The following is a 19,264-nucleotide window of genomic DNA, read 5'->3' as shown; positions in this document are numbered from 1 at the left end:
TAGCTAGAAACATGCCCCGGACGCCACCAAGGCTCAGAAAGCACAGTTAGGAGTTTAGAAAGGGACCGGAGGGGAAGGGAGAGAGGAAAGCAGGCAGGGCTGCTGTGGGGAGGTGGCCATACAGATATTGCAGGAGGCAGACAAGCCTCCCAGCTGAAAAGAGAGAAGGAAAAAGAAATACTCACTTGTTCCACAGAAACGATACACAAAGCCAACATCTATGAGCCCTGGAAGTGGGCACTTGTAACTCATTTCTCCCTATCCCTCCTCAAACACTTGGCTTGTTTGCAAAATCGAAGGAGGGGCTCAAAACAAAGCAGCCACGGAGGCTGGAAGTTCTTCCAAGAGCCTTGTTCTTAGTGCCACAGAGGTGACTGGCACCGCTGGGCAACTCCCACCCCGCAGGCTGGGGGCTCTGAGGGCCCTTGTTCCTCAGCAGTCATGCCAAGCATTGCTGGAGATAGCCCCGGAGCACAGAGTGGGCTTCGAGGACCAACCTCTGGTTTCACAGATGAGGAAAGGGGGTCTGTGGGATCCAGCAATCCCACTTCTGGGTGAATGTCCAGAAGAACTGAAAGTAGTGTTTGTACGACCATGTTCAACTGCAGCATTCCTGACAATAGCCAGAGGGTGGAGGTAACCCAAGGGCCCGTTAGCAGATGAAGGGGCAAACAAAATGTATATACATATACTGGACTATTACCCAGGCATGAAAAGGCGCCTCTATCACAGGCTCCAACATGGACGAACCCACTTCTATGAGGTCCTTAGAGCAGTCAGATTCACAGAGGCAGAAAACAGAAGGGTGGGTGCCAGGGGCTGGGCGGGGAGAGGGGAATGGGGAGTTGGTGTTCAATGGGGACAGAGTTTCAGTCAGAAATGGATGGTGGTGATACTGCACAACAATACCATCCACGGAGCTACAAGCTTAGATGTGGTTAAGATAGTCAATCTTATGTGGTCTTCTACTTTACCACAATTGAAATGTTCTTTGAAGCAAAGAATTGGAGTGTGCTTATAGAAGTAAGCTAGTGAATTCTGAGTGAAGAGTCGAGGAAGGGCTCTCTGAGGGAGGAAGTTGGGTGGAGGGCAGGACAAACGTCTAGGCAGAGCTCTCTGGCAGCTTTTGTTTCTGCTGCTCTCTGACCACTCCATGTCTTTGACCTTTGCAGGCTATTTTCTGGCAATCCCCTCCTACTCCAACCTCGTGAAGGTCTAGACTCATCAGGGTGAAGGAGCTAATATACATGTATTCGGCCCGCACGAGGGAAAAGGCTGTTGTTCCTGATTTGTGAAAGCATCATAATGAACACATGCAAACCAGGCATGAGGGGAAAGCACATTTCAAGTTGTGGCCAGATGCTGGAAACCAACCAGCATTATGCAGTTGTTACTGAAGAAGTGCCTTGTTGGAACCAGTTTCAAATATTTGCCTTTTTTGCTAACTCTGCAAAGTTGATGTCACTTGTCCTCAAAAGAGAATACTCAGCCAGTCCAAGGGTGAGTTAATAGATGAAAGTGACATCATAATTTTGTGTTTCAAAAAAGGTCCAGTGTTGGATAAAATGCACAGACCTCTCCTGGCATGCCATCACCAGGCTGGGTGCTGCCATCTGTCTCTTAGCTCCTTTGGAACAGCTACCAGCTGTAAGCTACAGTCAGGCATAAGGGAATGGTGCTCTCTTCACAACCTCTTGGCCTGAACTAAATCTTATATCTGATGACACTGAAGAAGAAAGGGTTTGATAGAAAAATGAACAATTGCCTGGAAAATTTACATACACTCAGCCATCTCAAGTAACTGGCTTCAAATCACAGAACACACTCATCACAATTCTAAAGATCCCCTCCATGAGAATGGAGAGAGATCTAGGCACATCCTGTGTCCTTCTGCCTGCCTCACTGCCTCTTTCCTCCATGCGAATGCCTAGTCAAGTCCCCATTCAAACCTATGCAGGCCCAGAATTCTATTCATGGTTGCAATGACCTTAGCCCCCAGGCTCTCCATGAGGGAGAGCCTTAGAGCCCAGAGTGAACTAGTCCTTCCAGGCGGACAGAGCTGTGGGTATACTTTATGCCCACCAGCAGGTTTTAATATATGCTAAGGAATGATCTGGGCTGAGACGCTTCCCCTGCAGCCACCTTGGCTCCATTTCATGATCAATCTGTGTCACATATGGAAGGTTGGGTGAAAACGGGGGAGCTGGCATGTACCCCATATTGGACTGCTATGTGTCACTGGACCCTGAGGGAGGACGCAGAATATATGAAACTCTGCTTTCTTTATTTTCAAAACATTGGTTTCAGGTCCTATGGGCTGAAATAAAATGCTGGCTGTCAATCACACCATTGGCTGGACAGAGTTAGAGCCAAGGACTCTAACGCTGAAGCTGGAGTCCTGCCGAAAAGCCTCACACACCAGTATGAGCGAACCAGAAGACTTACTGTTGACGTTGGTTCCACTTTTTAAATGAATCTGGTGAACTGCATGGACAGAACAATACCCTGATTCTTTATAACAATGGAAAGTTTCCCAAACTTACCAGAAACCCCTGATGGGATTTCCCCTCATCTTTTAGTGATGCATTGATCATTCCTCAGAAGTTTTTACTGGGCTATTGGGAAGGCACTGTGTGTCACACAGAGGATGCAAGACAGGTCTGTCCCCTCTCTCATGGAGCTATGATGAAGATAATAGCAATGACCCTGGGGGAAATCAACTAATTATGGTAAATAAAAGGAAGATGGTGACCCTATGTCATCATTCATTCTTGACCAGCCCTTAACTTTATGCTCATTACAACATTATTGGCATATAAATGTCCTCATCAAGTCGCCCAGAGCTTATCTGACTGCTACCAGTTCATTAATCAATAGTTGTGGGACATGGTTGAGGCCAGCTTTAAACCCAACTTTTTTGGTGTCCTGTCCAAATTGATCCAGTGCATGAGGATGTCACGGGAAGTCTCAGCACATTATCTCTACTATTTATAACCTCCTATGTGACAACATCAGTTGTCTGTTATCCTCATCTTTACTATGTGGGAATTGAACTAAGAACTCCAGCCCTTCCAGCTTTACTAATTTACAGTCATACACCTACATCTACTCGGAACTACTGCTGCATAGATTTTCATCATGTTCCATGAGTCCATTCGTTCACCCAACTCATATTTAGATGCTCTTTCTGTGCCAGATGCAGAAGACATAGTAGAGAAAAAGAATGATAAGGTCCTGCTTTTGTGCAGTTTACTCTAGAGTGGGTGAGTGGTATGCATGGGAATGCAAATAAATAAATCTATTTTCGGGGAATGGTAGATGCTTAAAACAAGGCAGATGATTCTAAGGAAATTTTGAGTGCCGGCTGGATAGGTGGTCTGAGAAAGCTCTGCAGATGTCACAGGAGCAGAATCATAGTGACAAGACATGGCTGGGCCCACAGATGTCAGGGATGGAACATTTCTGGCAAGGGGAAAGGCTGGTACAAATGATCTAGGGAACAAGTGAGAGCTTGGCATGTAAAGAAACAAAAGAAGGTCAATTTGGCTGGAATGCGTGGGAGATCATCAGGGGTCAGTCCCCATAGAATCTCATGGCCATGGTGAGCAGCTTACATTGCACAATAAAAGCCTCTGGAGGGTGTGGCAAAGACCATTGTCATCCCAGACACCATTCTCCCCTTCTTCCTGCAGGCATATGTCTATACAAAACGGGACAGTATTTCCCAGCCACCTTGCAACTGGGGTGGGCAGGTTACTAAGCTGTGGCCAGTGGGGTGTACAAAGTGGTAACTACAAGTTCTGGAAAGTGACCTTACTGGGAAGAAGGGCTCCCTCCTCTTCTTTTCCATTCCTCTGCTGGCTAGCACATGGACATGACAGCCAGACTGGCACACAGGAAGGGTCTGGGACCCCAGTGTCACGAGACTCTCCTTGTCAGCCCTGGACTATACTGATGGCAGAAACAAACTTCTACTTTGTTTAAATCCCTGTTGTTCTGGTTTTCAGTGTTTCACAGTGAAGCTATTGCTAACTAACACAGAGCGTTTGAAGTAGGCGAGCATAAGGTCTGATTCACGTTGCAGAAATATCACCCTCGTCGTAGGGGAAGAATTAGTTGTAGAGGTTTGGGCAGGAAGCTGGGAGATCCGTCAGGAAGTTATGATTATCCAGGCAAGGAATGAAAGGCTTTGCCTCAGGGGCTGCGGTGGAGGTGGACAGAAATCCAGGGACTCAGTATACACTCTGGAGAAGGGCTGAGGGTGATCAAGAGAGACAGAAGAAGGGGTGGCTCAAATACCTTTGCCTGAACAAGTGCACAGGTGGTGTTTCTCCTTACTGAGACTGGAAAGATGAGGGAGGAGGAGGTTTGAGGCTGCGGGAGAAGGAGGAGGGTACTACAGTGGCCAGACGGAATTTAAATGCCTATGGGACTACCAAGTGGAATATCCACTAGGCAGGTGGATATAGGAGTGTCGAACCTGGTAGTGAGGCCAAAGTTTATGATATAAACCATATGGAGATGATTAAATGCCACATTTCCATCAGATCTACCAATATAGTGGCCACTAGCCACTTGAAGCTACTTAGGTTTGATTAATTAAAATGAACAGAAAGGGCACCTGGGTGGCTCACTCGGTTCCGCGTCCACCCTCGGCTCATGGTTTGTGGGTTCGAACCCTGCATCGGGCTCTGTGCTGACCGCTCAGAACCTGGAGCCTGCTTCAGATTCTGTGTCTCCCTCTCTCTCTGACCCTCCCCCTGATCTCTCTCTCTCTCTCTCTCTCTTTCTCTCTCTCAAAAATAAACATTAGAAGACTTGAAAAATAAATACAATAAAATGAACAGAAATTACAGATTCAGTTCCTCAGTGGCACCAGCCGCATGTCCAGTGTGACCAGCGGTTAGAGCACTGGCCAGTGCAGAGAGAGGACATTCCCACTGTTACAGCAAGTCCTCTTAGAAAGCTGTGCTCCAAAACTCTTTAGAAATAGTTTATTATGATTGCTTTGCCTGGTCTCATAGGATCACATGTGAGAGAGAATGGGAGAGAAAATAAAAGCATACGTTCCCCATTGGTTTTCTTTTTTCTTTTACAACTTCAGAAGGTAATTGTCCAAAGAGTTTCATTTGTTCTTCCATTTCGAATTGCCTTGTTGTCCCCTTTAAAAAAGGGCGGATGGAAGCAAAAGTGATCTTTCAGTGTGCTGGAGGCGGCAGAGGCTGTCCCCTGCATGTCCCCTTCCCTTCCCACTCCACACAAACACCGAAGCAGCAGTGACGGAATGGAAAGGCCAACTGTGCAAACATTCGCTTCCAGCGTCACAAGACAGAAAGGAAACAGGCCAAAAAGGAGAGTTTGGAAAAACAGCAAAAGAGCAATTACCCCCTGAAGAGAACATGAAATAAGACCGTACAGTGACCCCACAAAGGAAATGGAAAATAAGATCCAACCATGGACAGGTCAGAGAACACCACTGTGTTCTTGGGTAAAACAGGATTTGGGCATTGTGATATCCCAGGACTTCATCCGGGGACTCACTGGGTGGCACCTTCTGTAATTCAATTAAACCCTTTAAAAAAAATTTTTTTTTCCAACGTTTATTTATTTTTTGGGACAGAGAGAGACAGAGCATGAACGGGGGAGGGGCAGAGAGAGAGAGAGAGACACAGAATCGGAAACAGGCTCCAGGCTCTGAGCCATCAGCCCAGAGCCTGACTCAGGGCTCGAACTCACGGACCACAAGATCGTGACCTGGCTGAAGTCGGACGCTTAACCGACTGTGCCACCCAGGCGCCCCATCAATTAAATCCTTTTAAAGAACAAGATTCATGTATCCTAGAGGAACTCGATACTCCCTGACAATTCCAAGCTCACGTGAAAGTTCTAACAATAATTCTTGTATGTGGTTCGTAGGCTCTTTATGCGTGAGACTCAAGAGTCCACCAGAAGCCTGAGGAAACTGCCCGATGATTCCAAAGAAGATCATCTTGTCACTGACAGCACTGTCAAGAAAAGGAATGGTTTTGGTAAATTTCGTTTGTGGGAAATACAGATTTGGAAGACGAGTTCTCCATTTAACTTTTCCCAGGGATGCCATATACATCAAAGGGGGGAATTTAGGGGTCAAACTTGTCAAACTGCTCAAATGAGTATTGCTTCCTGGCAGCCCATGGGACAAGGGAAAGATCCCGAGAGTTATCTCCCCACAAAAGAAAACAAAAGCTGATGACGGCTCTCCACTGCCCACAGAGAAAGCCCAAACATCTTGTCCCCATGGCCTGACCCCTTTGGGAAAACCTTCCCAGTCCCTCCTCTGTTCCATCTTTGCACGGCTGCCACCTGTAGAGAGGTCCTATATGGGCTGGCCAGGCTTCTTAGTGACAGGGGCTGAGGTAGGTCTTGGGATGCTGGAGAACGAGGCCAAGAGTCAGAGTGGAAGCTGAACCACGACAGGGACAATGGAGCAGGGAGCAGGTCTGAGCTGAGCCGCAGCACAGTAACAAAGTGGGAATTGAGGGCAGAAGGAAAGAGGACAGGGAGAATGGGTCACCTCGGTAGGGTCACATTCTAGAACACGGACTTCTGAAGTGGGGTGGGAAGACTGTGGCCATCTGTGGATGTGTTCTTGGAGGGCTACAAGAATTTTTAAATTTTATATTCTTGTGTCAATGAAAATCTTAGTCGTAACCTGGCTCATCTAGATGAGGAGTTTGTAACCCAGTGTGGACCTAAGATTTCCAAGCTCACATCTGCATCTGGATGTATACTCACAAAGACCAAATGTCATCATGACAGGCTACACAAATGCAGGCTTCCCAGGAGTCCACACACAGTAGCAGGAGAATGGAGTGGCCACATGTGTGCCATGGCATAGGCACACAGGTCTCAGTGGAGCCTGGCATCGGGCAGAGGGTACCCATCACATAGCACAAGAGTACTAGGCAACAGGTGGTAATGATGGTTTCTAGTCTCGATTCCAGTCATAAGTGGATTAAACACCAGTTTAATTAGTATTTGAATAATGCCATGAATCTACCTTTACCTTCAAGAGAAGTAGACGGGTTGGTAGAGCCCTCAGGAGGCACCCTGTTAGAATGAGTGACACAGGTGCGCTCATGAGCAGGGATGGGACAGGAGGAGGTTGGAGTGTTCTGTGACGGCAAAGCCTTAGAATGGCTCGCAGTGGTTTAGACAGCAAAATATGTGAAAAGGCATCATGCACACTGGAATTTTTCAAGTCCAAATGCCAAAGTAGATTAAATATGAAATTGCACCTGAAGCTCTGCCTTTCTGCTATTTAACCCAACAGGGGTGAGCGGGGATTCCCCTTCAAGAAAAGACCATCATCTATCACATTAAAGTATCGCAATTAATTTGGATAGTATCGGTTTTCCAATTGGATGTTGTCAATATTTTGATCTTATAGTTATTTAGAAGTTATAAGAAGTAATGTACTCCTTATAAAATATTTGTACACATTTAAATAATCTTATAACAACATGTTTTAAGACAAAGAAAAAGAGGGCTGTTTGAAACAACACTGGAGCCATGCAGACCTGGCTTTCGGTTCTGGCTCCTCTACCTCTGGTAAGGGACCTTGGGCAAGTTACCCTCACCCACATGTCAAGTTTCCATTTGTTAAATGGGTTAAATAACAGTGCCCATAGAATGATGGGGTGGATTAAATTAAATATTTGTATTACATTCAGCATAGCAGCAATGTACATTGTAAAAACCCAATAAGTATTAGCTCTTACTTAAAGGCCCTACTAGTGAGGTAGGCAGGCAGGTACAGGGACTAGAGGTCTCAGTTTCCTTATCTCTAAAACATGCCCATTATTAGGATCTACTAGGTTAGTATGAAATTTGAAACGTTGTGTGCATGTGGGTGTGTGTGTATAAATTAATAACTTAGCATAGTATCTGAACTTAGAAAATGCTCAATAAATACCTTATTATTGTTACCAAACAACTATCATCGTGACCTCTTCAGTTTCTCCTTTTTACTCCTCAACATCAAAATACTACTCAGTTGTGAAATACCATGCTACATACATGCCGTGCACATGATGGACTGTGTGAAAAGGGAGGTCACAGCACAAGGCTTCCCTTAGATATTCTGTCGAACCCTTGCACATCAGAGTTGCCTGTGCCTCTTTCTAAAAGGAAAGAAGGGACATTATCTACTTATCCATCCATCCATCCATCCATCCATCCATCCATTCAAGCAAGGGAGTGATATAATGAGATACCAGACAAAGTCATGCTTCAAGCACTGAGACCAGCTAAAGAGTGAGCAAATGACTGGGAATGAAGGGCCAGGTAGCCTCCCAGGGTGACCTCCCACACAGTAAGGAAAGGCAGTCACACGCCCTCCCATCCACACACACAAAAGAAGCTAATAACATTTACAAACATGGTCTTTTGTTTTTGTTTTTAAAGTTGATTTATTTATTTTGAGAGAGAGGTCACAAGCAGGGGAGGGTCAGAGAGAAGGAGAGACAGAATCCTAAGCAGGCTCCACACTGTCAGCGCAGAGCCCGACACAGGGCTTGAACTCCAAAACCGCAAGATCATGACCTGAGCCTGAGCCGAGATCAAGAGTCGGATGTTTAACCAACTGTGACACCCAGACACCCCAACATAGTAAATCATTTTTATCCCTACATGCTACTCCATCTCAGGAGCCCCTGGTCGCCTCTGCAATTAGAGCCCACGGCCAGATAGACAGGGCCGTGCCAGCTTGACAAATTACATAGATGTCAGGGAAGAAACAGAAATTCCAAGTCACAGCAGAACTAGCAATAGCTCTTTCTTATGTAAAACTGCTGTGACTGGGGGCTGGGCTAGAACTAAATGGCCCTAATTCCTCCCCTGCCCCCACTCTGACAGGGGTTTGGAGAGAGTTCTGAGCCCTTTCCCAGAACTGGCACAAAGCAGATATCAAGCCTTGATGCTTTCAAAAGGCACAGGTTGGAAGGGACACAGGCACCTTTCAGTTTTCAAAGAAGTGTGGTCAGAACCAACTCCGGTTGGACACAAAGTACCCTTTTCTACAAGAATCGTCAAAGGCCCCACAGAAGGAGGAAGGAGGGGAAAATAGTAGCCCTCAATCGGAGACCCATAGTTTTCCAGGCTCTGTGTTGCATGCAGGAGGCTCAGGGGGAACTCGAAACCTGGGCCTCTGAGCTGTCCTACTCGGTCACCTGAGAATGCTGCCCTGGGAGGCCCTGCGGTCTCATTCTGGGGCATCTGGCCCAGCTGTTATGCTGCTGGGCTCCTCAGACTCCCCGAGATTGGTTTCCATCAGGGTAGAGTCACAGCCTTAAAGATGCCCAGAGGCCCCGGGGGGTCCAACTTCACAGAGAATCACCACATCCAGAGACCCGGCCAGCAAGAGCTGTACACGGGGTGAAGGGAGGGCCTGCCCGCCACAGAGTTTAGTGGGTTCCAGGTAGAAGAACCGAGTGGGTCCCCACAGCCCAGGAGAGAGCCTAACAGGACGTCCCAGCTCAGCCTCTGACACATGGTCCCTAAAAGCCTGGATGCTGGGTTGGGGGGCCTTGTTCCTGCAGAGGGAACACTTTTCTAGAGGGGGCAGCAAAACCAACAAATAAAACCAGGTGCTGTCCATCATGTCATCCCACATAGTGGCCAAGTCTTCTGGATTCTTGGACCAGCAACTGGAAAGTGGCTTCTGAACAGCTTTTCCTCCTGAAGAGTCATTTGGGAAGAACAACAGAAAACGAACCTTGTGCCATGTCAAAGTAAAACTTCTCTTCACACCCCACTCACACCTGTCCTGGGAGCAGACATTTTCACACAAATCATGTCAAAAATAGGAGTTGCCATCTTCCTGACACGGAGGAGGGCAAATGACACAAAGTAAATATATTTTCAAAAGGCACAGGTTGGAAGGGACACAAGTACCTTTCAGTTTCCAAAGACAAGGAGGATGCTTGTGCAGGGGACACATCACTTAATCCTAAGCAGACCCCCAGAATCTCACTTGGACCGTAAAGTGTATGTGCTTGGGGGTTTGGAAATATCATGGCAGAACATGGCAGACAACAGGACCACAATAGGCCAATAGCTGCATGAAGGGCCTGCATGCAAGTTTTCTGAGTTACCATTTAAAACGGGTGCCTGGGTGGCTCAGTCAGTTAAGTGTCTGATTTCAGCTCAGGTCATGATCTTGCAGTTTGAGTTCGAGTCCTATGCTGACAGCTCAGAGCCTAGAGCCTGCTTCAGATTCTGTGTCTCCCTCTCTCTCTGCCCCTCCACTACTCACATTCTGTCTGTCTCTCTCTCCCAAAAATACATAAACATTAAAAAAATAAAAGATAAATAAAAGTATAGAAAATAAAAGGGGCACCTGGGTGGCTCAGTTGATTAGGGGTCTGACTCTTGACTTCGGCTCAGGTCATGATCTCATGGTTCATGAGTTTGAGCCCTGTGTTGGGCTCTGCACTGACAGTGTGGAGCCTGCTTGGGATTCTCTCTCTCCCTCTCTGCCCCTCCCCAACTCATGCTGTCTCTCTCAAAATAAATAAACTTAATAATAATAATACTACCCCGAAAACCACATCTCTAATTCAACTGTAGTTCTAAATGCCCCATTTCGAGCCATAAAAATGTACTGTTTCAGGTGACTTCAAGGAAAAACAGTCATTCCAGATTTGCCTTCCAGTTCAATTTTTTCTCTCAATTATAATGAACATTTGCCATTGTTAAAAATGTATTTCCTTGCACAGCAACATGGGGTATAATTAAGCCACTGAATTGTACACTTAGTGGTTGAAATGGTAAATTTTATGCTATATATATTTAATCACAATAAAAAAAACCCCGTTATTTCCTTTCTCAAAATACTTGACGTTAAGGACAAGGCAGTGCTGCTCTGGGGAGGACAGGAAGTAAAACCTATGTTTGAAATGATTTAGATTACATTAATCACTAAATTGAATTATGGTAGCTTTTGCTCTAGTTAACTCTGACCTACTGGGCAATCATGGCTACATCCAATGGACATTTCTCAATCCCGGTCTTGCATCATTTGACACTCGGCCCCTTCCCTGACTCCCTGCTTATTAGCCTATTCAGACTTTCCACTGACTATGCAGGCTATCCCTTCCCATCTCCCTCAACTAGTTCTTCTACCTCCACCCATTTATTCCTCATGTTCCACAGAGTCTGGGTGATCTCAGTTATCCATAACCTTTAACTGCTACCTTTATGCTGAGGACACACAGACCTTACTTCTGAACTTCTGAATAGCCAATCACCTGCTAAGCAACCCCCTCAGATACCCCTAAGGCACCATCGAGTCACCCTATCTGAGACTGAAGCTGTCATCTTCCCCTACCAAACCTGCCAGAGGAAGGGAGTGGACAGTAGCTTCTAAATCCTAAAGGATTTGGAATCAGGATGCCTGGGCTTCATCCCTTGTCTCATCACTTGGGGGGAAATCCATCCAATTGTCCAAGCTGGCCACCTAGTCCCCCCTCTCCCTTCTCCCGGTTCTTCAATCAGCTAGGCTGTGGATTCCACCTCCTTAAAGTCTCTTTCCTTGTGGTCATGGCTTTTTTCAGGCTCTTCTTCTGCACCTGGATCCTGCACCAGCTCCCAGCTTTTAGCATGACCTTCTTCCTTGGTCTGCTCTCCACTGCCACAGCCTAAGTGATTCCCCCAAAGCACATAAAGGTTTGCCTTTCTTGCTTGAGATCCTTCAGTAGCCTGACACTGTCCCAGGGTCATGGAGGATGGGACTTTGTGCACTGTCCCAGACTCCTTCCCAGGCTGTGCCATTTGTGATTCAGACTCTGGGTTCCAATCAGTCCCAAATCACCCAAAGTCCCCAGAATTATTAGTCTCCTTGACCTCTGAGCACCCACTGCAAATAGCAAGCACCTATTCTCCTTGACCCCGACCTCATGGTTCAGAGGTCGCTTCCTGACACTCTCACTTCAACCAGGGCCTGTCTCTCATCTTTACTCATTAACCTCTGACGGTCCTGGACGGCAGGAAGGTGCGTCTGCCTTTGTGTGCTCAGCAATTGACAGTGCCTGGTAAGTGCCCAAGTCATTCCCCAGGTACCTAGTAAGCCCTCACATGTTTGCCAAGCAAGTGAGTGAAGAAGAAAGCAGTCTTGTGTTTCCATGAGGGTCACCAAAGACCAAAAGGTAAACTATCGAAAGGAGGGTTTATCTGGCAAGACACAGTAACACAATGCAAGGTCCAAGCACATCTGGTTTCATGCCCCTCCAACACTGAAGTTGAGCTTAGAACTCAGGAGCCATAGAGGGAATGGTGGAGACCTGTGGTTTTCCATTTGGTTTTGTTGTTATTGGTTTATTTTTTTACAGCAATATTAAATGTTGTCATATAGAATCCATTGTTTTTGTTTGTTTGTTTGTTGTTTTCTGTCCATCTCCCCCACACATGGTTCCAGGAAGGGATTGAACAGTTCCACAGGACACAGTTTGAAAGCCTGTGCCCTGACTTAATAGACAGGGGAGACAGAAGCTTACAGATAAAGCAATTTGTCACTGACACAGAGTCGGTCCATGGCAGAGCTCATACCATAGCTCAGATCTCCTGATTTCTAGATCTTTCTACTTCCCCTGTTAGTGTGGTGAACTGTTTTGTTTCAACTGAAGCACCACTAAAATTCCAGTGTGAGAAAAACCTCGTCCTTAAGGATGCATACAGCTTTCAGCATCCAATACTCTGATTTCAAAATGCTGGATATCTAAATATCTGCTGTTTATCCCCGTGATTTTGAGACAGGACCATCTTCAGCAAATTTAAAACACCCAAAGAAAGAGGTGCTTCAAAGCCTACTTATACTTTTAGATAATATATACACACTGTCTTGGCTTGACTTCTGGACAGAAGAACACTGGGTGTGTGGGGCTCAATGACACCACCCAGCCACTTACCCTTCCTCTGGGTAAGAGCCCCTCACTTTAAAGTGAGAAAAATCAGGGGCGCCTGGGTGGCGCAGTCGGTTAAGCGTCCGACTTCAGCCAGGTCACGATCTCGCGGTCCGTGAGTTCGAGCCCCGCGTCGGGCTCTGGGCTGATGGCTCAGAGCCTGGAGCCTGTTTCCGATTCTGTGTCTCCCTCTCTCTCTGCCCCTCCCCCGTTCATGCTCTGTCTCTCTCTGTCCCAAAAATAAATAAAAAACGTTGAAAAAAAAAATTTAAAAAAAAAAATTTAAAGTGAGAAAAATCAGTCCTCAGTGGCATTTTCTGGTTCTCTGTTGGACAACTCATCCCCAGCATGTGGGGCCAGTGAGAAGCATGGCCCTAACTGGCTGCCACACTGTCTCCCTCCTGGGGACTAGAGCTCACAGACCAGGAGCTTCTGTACTGACTCAATATTTCCTGGTTACCCCCAAGAAGCGATGGTTCCTCAGAGCAGTGACAGAGGCAGGTAGAGAGGGAGAGGATATGTATATATATATATTTGCTTATAGATTAACTCCCTTACTCTTCACAGTCTGCCTGTGTGCTTAGTAAAGTTTCCAGTGAAGAAAAAGACTGGTGGGGAAGCCCCAGTCTGTTCTGATTTCCCAGCTACTCTAGTCTGAATCTGGATAAACCCAAAATTCTTCCCAAGCTTAAAAAAAAAAAAAAAGCAGTTGTCAAAGGCTTTTGGTAAACTCTGATTCATTTCCTTGGTGGAAAAAAGCCCTGTCAGTAGAGCTGGTCCCGCCAGAAGGTCGGGGTTCTGGCTCTGTCTTGCTGCTCTGGGGAGGGCCCAGAATCTGAAGATGGGGAGGGGTGAGAGGGGAAAGAGGAAGGCTGTGGTGGACAACCACAAATTCACGTGAAACTTCCCCTTTGCCCGAACGCACTGCCAATATTTGCTCCGCAGAAGAAGAGAACCACAAGCCAGGGGAGGTCATTTGTACCGGACAGTGGCAATCACCGTTCTTTCTATTTATTCCACAGTTCAGCAACTCACTACCTGAAGAGTTTTGGCTCAGTCAATAATAATAATAATAATAATAATAATAATAATAATAATTCTTCTTCTTCTTCTTCTTCTTCTTCTTCTTCTTCTTCTTCTTCTTCTTCTTCTTCTTTTGTTAATGTACAGTATGACTTTGGTGTTAACAACCCATCTGACTGAAATATGTTCCAAGGAATAATAGTTAAGAAAGACAGCATGTTACAGAAATATATGCAATTGTGAGGAAGAGTCACCCAACACCAGCACATTAGGAATTACTTGACCACTTCAGTGTGAAGTTAAAACCATCAGTGCCATGTGAGACAGAGAACATCACCCCTTGAGCAAACTCAAGTCTTTTCTGAGTCTATCTGCCAGTTAGACCTGGCTTCTCATTTTGCGAAATACTCAGTACCTTAGTCACCTGTGACACTTCTGGTTATTGCCTGATTATGTGTAAAAATCACCCAGTTATTGAGGCTGATTGGGTTTAGGGAGGGTTGTTCTACTGAGAACACGAAGCTTTGAGAGCAATTTTCAAGAAAAGTGTTCACAGTTGTTAGGTCCAAAAACAAAACAAAGGAGGTGACATTCATTTGCCCATATTAACTAAAATATGGTCTCTGCCAGCAAAAAGTAGTGTTCATTATTTCAAATTGGGGGCAGGGGAGGTTGGCAGTGATGGGGAGGGGGAAGACAGAGATCAAATGAGGAGAGAGACTAGAAAAAGTATTTATATTTAAAAAAATTGTCTCCCATAAGACTTATTACATCAACATCAAATTAACTTAAAAACGATAATCTCGTATGGGCTTCTTTTGAAGAAAGATACATTTGAAATGAAACTGCAGTACCCTTCTGTGATATTATGAAACCCAGCTGGAGAAAGAATTCATACCACAAGGCATCATGACAGCCTGTACTGAAAAGTGACTATTTCTTTAGTCTTTGAGAAGACTTCATTCATAAACAAATAAGGAAATGTAATCCATTGCTTCCTTTCTCAGTCTGTGGTTCCCCACCCCTTGCTTAGCAGAGTCAAGATTTTCTCCCTTATTTTTTTTTTCAGTCCAGAGGCAAAGGGATACAATTAAGCCCCCGATTGAGCCCAAGTATATTTAATTATTTCAGTGTCTCATGATGGCCTCCCAGGAAGACAGGGACACACAAACCCATCCACCTTCACTGGTTCACTCTGGTGCCAAGCACTCCGCTTCCATGTAAAAACTCCTGGGGAAGATGCCAATAATCTCTATTTTATGTCCTAATTACACAACCACATCTCCCTTTGATGACTTGAAAGAAACAAAAGTTTAAAGGATGGCGTATTTAACTGGAATGTACCTTAGAAAAATTCCAAAGCAGAAAAAAAACCCACAAAAAACAAAAACAAAAAAAACACAAAAAACAAAAAACCTCAGGCCGCCTTGCACATAAAGCCGAAAACTTTCACGAGTCAGCAGCATTTCTCAAAATTGAGAGTCCACGCTCACGGCAAGCTACACAAGAAACAAAATGTGCACAAATCAGTACTTCCCCTCCTTACATCGCCAAGCACCTGCAAGGCTAAAAAAAGGACAATATCCAGTTCTCTTCTGAGACAGTACAGGCCTTTCCAGCAGATGCATTAAGTGAGATAAAAAACCTCATGGCTGAAGCAGGGAGAAAACGTTGGGACCATTAAGAATGTATTTTCCAAATAATCAATGTCCCAAATATAAAAACTTTTCTTCAGAGTCAATAAATATTTCAACCCTGTGACCTTTCCTTTATGCAAAACAAATTCCCAAGCATTAACTAAGCACATATACTACCGGGGTATAAACACTAGCAGGCACGTAGACTCAGCTTGCCCGACTGACTGGGGAGCCTGCCTCTCAACGTTTTATCACCAGCCTCTGTCTTTGCCCCAAACTGCCAGAGAGATGGGCTATCTCAGCCCAGCACATTCCATATCCTACCCCATCTGGTCTGCCCATTACAACTTCATTTCCACTTTCGATTCCCCTTGCCAGTCTTAGCTCTCCTGCCATGACTCAACCTCCCCCTAATTTACATTGTCTAGATATTAGTCAATGAACTCCCACTACTCGCTGACATCCTTTTGCTTTAACTTTGCTCTATCAGATACGGTATTAACTCAGAGGACTGCTAGGTTGATACTTGAAAATGTTCGTTGCAATGATATTTGTCACAGTGTGTGACGTGGAATCCCGATTTAAGAAAATAATTATTTATTCATGCCTGGCTTCATTTCCCAAAAAAATGTAAGGCTCCTAGCACAAACACATGCAATAAAGTTAACACTTGCATTACGGAAATAGGAAAATGGGGCGAAAGACAAATGAAGGCAGGAAAGTTCAGAAGGAATTAGGAGAGAGGCCAGAGTTTAAAGCTCAGCTTGACAGGCCCATCACACACATGCTAGATTAGAGTCTAAGCTTTTTAGAGCTCCCTAGAAGCCAGTGGACAGAGAGAGACTCACACATATCAGTGGCTGAAATATTATGGCTCATTGGTCAAACCTGGCCCGCTTTCTGTTTCAGTAAGTGAATTTTTGTTGGCACACAGCCACACCTACTCATTTACATATTATTTATGGTTGTTTTCAAGATACAGTGGCAGAGTCCAGTGGCTGCAACAGAGACCTGCAAAATCTGAAGTATTTACCATCTGGCCCTTTACAGAAAAAAGTCTGAAGATGACCAGGTTATATGATTCTGTGCACAGCAGTTTCCTGGGACAAGCACACCCAAGCATGGTTCTGTAGTGGCAGAGAACTTTCTACTGTGTAATCTCATGAAGACACATCCTTCGCTTCATTTTCCACAGTAAACACAACAACAGGTTTTTGCAGGGCGGATGGCATGATGTCACCACACACGTCAGTGAAACCATTCTATGTGAGGCTGAAACAATGCAGGTCAGGAGAATTGGTCTCCTGCTTTGGCTTCATTCAGGGAGAGTCGTACAGATGGCAAGTGCCTCCCCACCCTCCTCGCTTATCACGGGCAGACATGGCCAATGGCTCCAGGTGGTTTCGCCCAGTGTCCTCCGAAGGCTTCTCTGAGTTCTCTGGCAGCCTCAGCCATCCACTAGCGATTGGCATGCAAGGTACACTGATATGCCATCTTTGTTTTCTGACAGTTTTCCATTAACACTCCCTCTCTGAGTCTGAGAAGTGCCGGGGTGGTGAGATGGAGGAAATGCTCCTGAGCAGAGCCATTCTATTCTGCCTCTCATGGCATGCGTGAGGATGCACTGGGCTGATGTCCTCCTGAGAGAACCTGGAGCTTGGCAAGGACGGCTGCCTAAAGGGGAAAACCCATCACGCCTGCACACGTGTGGGGCAGGTGAGCATCTGAGAGCAGGGCCAGGGCTCTCCTCCAGAAAACAGAGCAAGGAACCTCCTCCTCTCCACGGACTGCAGGGTGGATAGGGCCAAACACTGGCACTGGCATTTTGTCCGCAAACGTTCAAGCCTGATGCCCATGTTGTTTGCTCAAAGAAACAAAACCTCCAAACAGCCATCACCCAGACCCACTGACCTTGAATGCACATATTCCTAAAGAAACCCTCCCTGCCAGAAGCAAGGGTTCCAAAATAAATGCAAATAAAAACTGGCAACGGTGATTTCTAAGAAAGTAAAATTCAGTTGAGTGTTGGAAGAGGAAGACAGACCCTGCCCGCTGTGGATCTGGAAGAATACATCTGTCACCTTTCTCTGTGCTCATTCCTCCTTTGTGACTATAAGACTATGTTATAAAGTGATCCTATTTCTATTCTCTACAATAGGGAGCAAAAATTCAGGTTACCCAAAAGTGCTACTGAGTCTAATATACAAATCTAAGAAAATCAGAACTATAGGGCATTGCCACTTGATGTGATTCCTACCCATGTTGTCAAAAGGAAAGAAACAGGCAAAATATGTTATGAATCATTTTACATGGTCCCTAACAGATATTTCCACAAGGTAATTAGAAAGTATAAAACCAGGAAATAAGTAAAACATCAATGCCTAAAACCTTCCTCCTCCCTGTGAGTTTGCAGCTATATCTCAACTACAAAGAGGTGACATATAACCACATCTGACAAGGGAATTAATACAGCCAACGAGCATGATAGGTCAGTGCAGGACATTTTTCTTCACCCTAAAAAGAGCAAATACTAACAAATGCTACCATTTGCTCTTCAAATACCAATGCTGAGGGTTCAAGTCCAGATTACATAAGGCCACATCTGGACACGACAGAATGTGGAAAATTTGGACTCCACATAACCCTTGAGAAAAAAAGTAAGAAACACTCTCAAAGAGCCAATCAGAATGCTGAGTCTAGACCAACCAACAGTGGGACTCAGTGTGCTGTTCCGGAACTAAGTTCAGGGATGCCCAATTACGCACTGGATTTGGAAGTACACAGAATGTCAACACAGAAGATTCTGGAGGAAAGCAAAAGCCCCTCCATATCAGGAGCGGGCTGACCCCCACTCCTCCAAACAATTGTGTGACCCTCCACGTCCTCTCATGAGCCCTGAGCCCAAGCTGGAAATCAGAACGGAGTGTTGGATGACATTGCCTGAGAAAACTTTTCCAGAACAGTTGAGGCCACTAAAGTTTGTGCTTCCAAAAGACTGTCATCCCAAACCACCAGCACGCAGGGCGCCCTGCCCATAACCTCACAGGCAGCAGCAATTACTTTTACTAATTTTTTTAAGACAATTGTGAAGGCTCTTACTTACGTAATGCATACAAGGTAAGAATTATCCCAGCCAGGCAGAATCCTTCAAAGAACCTGAGTGTGCTGAACATTGTCACATTCACTGACAGTGCCACAGTTAGTCCGAAGATCAGAATGAAGATGATGGAAAAAAGCAGCACAGGCCGCCGGCCAACCCTGCATACGGAGAGGGAAAAAATTAGGAATCATCGTTAAACAGGATGAATGCTAGATGCTGAAACCCTGTATCCAGCCGGTGCTCTACAGATGTTGATCTGTACTCACTACAGTAAAAGGCTTTGTAGTATCTACACCAACTTGGTAGATCTAGGGGTCCCTCAGGAGACATTCAGCCCAAACCCTTGTTTTGTACATAAGGGGACAGAGGTCAAACAGCTACTGAACAGAATTGAGACAGGGACTCCATTCCTGTTGGCAAGTCTGTTTCTAAGTATGTAGGAGGATGATTCAAGGCAAGAGTAACAAAATCAATAGTAACTCCCCAAACACAAACCTTGACACACCCAGCATAAAATGTGCTGAGAAATCGCTGACCTTTGGATTTGGCTCCAAAGTCAACATGGA

General features: G+C 45.5%; 1 protein-coding gene across 4 annotated transcripts in view; it reads right to left on the bottom strand.

The window, feature by feature from the left end:
* The window catches only part of SLC22A23 (solute carrier family 22 member 23), a 182,033-nt gene that overhangs the window by 117,382 nt on the left and 45,387 nt on the right, over positions 1-19,264 (bottom strand). For 3 of the 4 annotated variants that reach the window (XM_030314934.1, XM_030314935.1, XM_036064400.1), the window contains one exon: positions 18,702-18,856. In XM_030314934.1, the coding sequence (XP_030170794.1) occupies positions 18,702-18,856 (155 nt within the window). Of the gene's footprint in view, positions 1-1,105; positions 1,117-18,697; positions 18,857-19,264 lie in introns of those variants that run through there. The other variant, XM_036064401.1, reaches the window with a different exon arrangement.

Source organism: Lynx canadensis, chromosome B2 (assembly GCF_007474595.2).
Source record: "Lynx canadensis isolate LIC74 chromosome B2, mLynCan4.pri.v2, whole genome shotgun sequence".
NCBI lineage: Eukaryota > Metazoa > Chordata > Mammalia > Carnivora > Felidae > Lynx > Lynx canadensis.
Note: the sequence above shows the minus strand (reverse complement) of the source record. Positions and strands in the feature narration are given on the sequence as shown.